The sequence below is a fragment of the Dipodomys ordii genome, unplaced genomic scaffold (assembly GCF_000151885.1).
Source record: "Dipodomys ordii isolate 6190 unplaced genomic scaffold, Dord_2.0 Scaffold64, whole genome shotgun sequence".
Taxonomy (NCBI): Eukaryota; Metazoa; Chordata; class Mammalia; order Rodentia; family Heteromyidae; genus Dipodomys; species Dipodomys ordii.
In genome coordinates, this window is record NW_012267280.1 from 2,215,974 (window position 1) to 2,220,850 (window position 4,877).

General features: G+C 52.0%; 1 protein-coding gene across 1 annotated transcript in view; it reads right to left on the reverse strand.

Annotated features, from left to right (window-relative positions):
• Positions 1–4,651, reverse strand: part of Arrdc5 (arrestin domain containing 5) — a 5,628-nt gene extending 977 nt beyond the window's left edge. Inside the window, exons 1-2 of the mRNA XM_013022654.1 lie at positions 4,399–4,651; positions 3,490–3,695 (exon numbers count right to left, since the gene is read on the reverse strand). Coding sequence (XP_012878108.1) covers positions 3,490–3,695; positions 4,399–4,651 — 459 coding nt within the window. The remainder of the gene's footprint in view (positions 1–3,489; positions 3,696–4,398) is intronic.
• Positions 4,652–4,877: the final 226 nt, after the last annotated feature.

Sequence of the window (4,877 nt, forward strand, 5' to 3'; positions counted from 1 at the left end):
GCTCTACCACTTGAGCCACAGCGCCACTTCCGGCTTTTTTCTTTTTGCTTATGTGGTGCTGAGGAATCGAACCCAGGGCCTCGAGCATGCAAGGCAAGTGCTCTAACACTGAGCCACCTTCCCAGGCCCAGATTAACTGTTTTAATAAAGAAGTGGTAGTGGTGCTGAAGCCTGCAGCACATGCCAGTCCTGGATCTGAACTCAGGGCCTAAGCACTGTCCCTGAGCTTTTTCATTCAAGCCTAGTGCTCTACCATTGAAGCCACAGCACCACTTCCAGTTTTCTGGTGGTTCATTGGAAATAAGAGTCTCACGGACTTTCCTGCCCAGGCTGGCTTTGAACCATGATCCTCAGATTGCAGTGTCCTGAGTAGCTAGGATGACAGGCGTGAACATCAGCATCTGGCAAACATTAATATTCTTTCCACATTCTGACATCATAGAACTATTATAAGGAGCATCTGGAATACGCAGCTGTGTTTAGGCATCAGAAATGATCCAGGAAATGGTCTAAAGGTTTTGATAAGTGCATTCCTTCCTTTCCTTCCCTTTCCCTTCCTTTCCTCTCCCTTCCTCCCCCTCTTTCCTCCCCTTCTTCCTTCCCTCTTCTCCTCCTCTCAGAGCCTCTCACAACTGTTGCTCCCATCCCTCTTTTCCTTCCTTCCTTCCTTCCTTCTTTCTCTCTTTCTTTTTTGTCTGTCATGGGGCTTGAACTCTGGGCCTGCGTGCTGTTCCTCAGCTCTTCAGCTCAAGGCTAGCACTCTACCACTTGAGCCACAACACCAGTTCTGGTTTTCTGGTGGTTTATTGGAGATAAGAGTCTCACAGGCTTTCCTGCCCGTGCAGGCTTTGAGCCTCGATCCTCATATCTCAGCCACCTGAGTAGGTAGGATTACAAGCATGAGCCACCAGCACCGAACACCCTCTCTGATTTCATGGGGGCTTAGGGCACAGAGGCCATGTCCTGCCCATGGTCAGCCAGGAAGCAGGGAGAGAAGGCTGGAACCCTGCAGAGCTCAGGGCCCTTTCTGAAACTTCCACCCTTAGAAAACTGACCCTTACCACTGGGGACAAAAATGATCTTTACAGCACAGAGATGGTAATAGCATGTCTTTTCTTTCTTTCTTTTTTTTTTTTTTTGGTTGTGGGCTTGAATTCTTGGCCTGTCCCTCAGCTCTTCAGCTCAAGGTGAGAGCTCTACCACTTGAGCCACAGCTCCACTCCCGGTTTTCTGGTGATTAATTGGAGATAAGAGTGTCACAGACTTTTTCTTCCCAGGCTGGCTTTGAGCCATGATCCTCAGATTTCAACATCCTGAGCCACCAGTGCCTGGCTCATTTTTTTTTTTAAATCAGTCCTGGAGCTTGAACTCGGGGCCTCGTTACTGCCCCTGAGCTTTGCCACTCAAGGCTAGTGCTTGCCACTTTGAGCCACAGGGTTACTTCCAGCTTTCTGGGAGTTCATTGGAGATAAGAGTCCCACAGGGGCTGAGAATGTGGCTTAGTGGTAGAGTGGTTGCCTAGCATGCATAAAGCCCTGGGTGCAATTTCTTAGTACCACATAAACAGAAAAGGTCAGAAGTGGCTCAAGTGGTAGAGTGCTAGCCTTAAGCTAGCACTCACACACACACACACAAAGTCTCATGCCTTGTCTGGCTTTGAACAAGGATCCTCAGATCTCAGCCTCCTGAGTAGGATTACAGGCGTGAACTACTGGGCCCTGGCCTGGCCTGCAATCTTTAGTTGGAATGATAGACACCCCAGATTTACAAGTCACTGTCCCCCTCTACCTCTCTCCCTCCCTGCAGTGGTGGGGGTGGACGTCTGGGCCTCCTCCATGATGGCAGGCAAGCGCTTTGAGGCTGGGCAGCACCATAGCGCAGGGACTGGGTTCTGGAGGGGCATCCCGGACCATTCATTGGTAATTTCCTAGATGGGAAGATGAAATGCGGGGTAGGCAGCAGAGAGCCAAGCCTACAGACAGCTGGGGCAGTGGGATTCGAACTCTGACCTGGAAAAGCCAATACCAGCTATCTATCTCTGTGTCTTTGTCTTCCCATCCCTCACCCCTCTTCCACCCCAGCTTTCATCTCTGTGCTCAGCCCCTGGAAAGGGCACAGAGCAGCTCAGGGGACGAGTGAGGGCCGACCCTGTCTGTCCTTCTCTTAGGTCTGGGGCCACCCCCTCCATCCCCTTCTGTTCCTGGGCCTGAGATGGCGTTGGCCTTTGTCCTAGGGCTTGAACTCAGGGCCTGGGTATTGTTCCTGAGCTCCATTTTGCTCAAGGCTAGTGCTCTACCACTTTGAGTTGGAGTCTCATGTCCTTTCCTACCTGAGTTGGCTTTGAACTGCGATCCTCAGATCTCAGCCTTCTAAGCAGCTGAGGTTACAGGCATGAGCCACTGGTGTCTGGCCTGTGGGGTTTTCTTTGGCCTTGACCTATAAAGGGTCCCTAGGCCTAGGTCCTGTGGACTCTGAGCAGTGTCATTTTCTCAGCGTCATCCTGGGCCCTGTGGGGGACCTGAGCAGTGTCCCTGACACCACCCCTCCCCCTAGGCCAGGAACTTCCAGTTATTTTTGTTTGTTTGTTTGCTTTTGGTTGGTAGAGGGACTTGAACTCTGGGCCTGGGCGCTGTCCCGCAGCTCTTCAGCTCAAGGCTAGTGCTCTACCATTTGAGCCACAGAGCCACTTCCAGTTTTCTGGATGTCAATTGGAGACAAAATGTGTCATAGACTTTCCTGCCTGTGCTGGCTTTGAACAGCGATCCTCAGATCTGAGTAGCTAGGATGACAGGCATGAGCCACCAGCGCCAGGCAAGAACTCCCTAGTTTTGAGAGCTCCAGATATGTCCCCATGTCTGCTGGTCTGCCAGGTGCCCTTCCCTTCTCTTCACTGGATAGACCACCTGGCTAGCAAGAGCAAGGTCCTGAGTTCAAATGTCCAGTAATGTTAAGTGAATAAAGTTTCCCCGATTGACTTTTGGGGTGATGGTGCACAATCCGGAGCTACTCCAGCCTCAACTGTCCAGACTAGCATCTAGATATAAGTATCACCCCATGAGGCCCCCTACACTTCCATTTTGCAAAACGTTCCCTTGCAGGTAACATTGACCTTTTGTGGGCTGGGAAGGTGGCTTGGTGGTAGAGTGCTTGCCTTGCATGCATGAGGCCCTAGGTTTGATTCCTCAGCACCACATAAGCAGAAAAGAGCCGGCAGCGGTGCTGTGCCTTAAGTGGCAGAGTGCTAGCCTTGAGCAGAAGAGCTGAGGGACAGCGCTCAACCCAGAGTCCAAACTCCACCACGGACAAAAATAAAGAAAGAAATAAAATAAAAAGTTGATCTTTTGTGTAATGGCTCAGCCTGGGGCACTACCAAATCCTTCACCTTTCTTGTCCTGACCCACCTTTCTTTCTCTAAGCCTAGAAAAGAACTGCCTCCAGGCCCTCTCCTCCCCTCCCTCCACCCCCATCCCCCATCTACTCTGGCCTTACCAGGACTGCTCTTTGTCGGCGGAGGTCCGAAGTCCCTTGAACCAATAAATAGACCCTCTTCTTAGCTAAGATGTGCTCCCGGCCTGTGCAGGAGGCTTGCACGAAGTAGAAGACGTGGCCGATTTTACTGGAGAAGGTGGAAGGAAGCCTGGGAGGTAAGTTCAAATGGAAGTCAAAGGTGTGGCTCCCTGCCTTTAACCAGTTATCTGTAAGCAAAACACAGGCCATCAGGTTTGCAGTCCGGTCTCAGCCTTCCCCTCCTCTGTGTGTGTGTGTGTGTGTGGGGGGGTTTGAACTCCAGGTCTGGGCTCTGTCTTTGAGGTTTTTTTCCCCTCAAGGCTAGCACTCTACCACTTTGGGCCACAGCCCCACTTCTGGTTTTCTGGTGGTTTATTGGAACTAAGCGTCTCAAGAACTTACCTGCCTGGGCTGGCTTTGAACTGCGATCCTCAGATCTCAGCCTCTCTAGTAGCTAGCATTACAGGTGTGAGTACCAGCGCTTGGCAATAAAGATTTCTTTGGGTACTTCTCCCAGTCTATAGCACCCTTTCCCACGGTTGACCTGGGACCTGCTCATCTGGGAAGGACTCCCATGTTTGTGTGGATTTCCCACTCATTTTTCTTTTCTTTTTTTTTTTTTTTTGGGGGGGGTCTGGTCATGGGGCCTGAACACTGGGCCTGGGCGCTGTCTCTCAGCTCTTCAGTTCAAGGCTAGCGCACTACCTCTTGAGCCACAGCGCCACTTCTGGCTTTTTTCTTTTTGCTTATGTGGTGCTGAGGAATTGAACCCAGGGTCTCAGGCATGCAAGGCAAGCGCTCTACCACTGAGCCACCTTCCCAGCCCCTTACCACTCATTTTTCTTTACAGCCTGCCAAGCCCGCCTTCCACCCCTCCCCCCCACTTCTTACCTTCCACGTGGAAGGTCTTGGTCTTGTGCACATAATCTGCCTTATTATTGCAAATAACATCTCTGCTATAATCCCGGGATGCCCCGATCTCCTCGTTCCACTCCACGTAGCCCCTGCCCACAAGTTCCACCTTCACAATGGGGTCCACCAGGGTACTGTTGAGGGTTAGGAGCACCTGCCCGTCTATGCTGGAGCCGGCCAGATAGACCGCATCCTTGGGCAGTAGTATCTCAATCGACTTCACCACAGGCATGGGGGGTTGGGCTGATGGGAAAACATCCTCCCCCCCCCCCAGGCCACTGAGATGGGGGGGGGTCGGCCCTGTGGTGAGGTCACCTTGTCTCTGTGACATCACTCCACACAGGGTTCCGAGAAGGGGAGGGAGACTTGACTACCCCCACCTCCCTGCCCCATCCCTGCCACGTCCTGGAGATAAGGTGCAGGTTGAGGGGCTGCCTGCCACATTGTTGACATGTTTG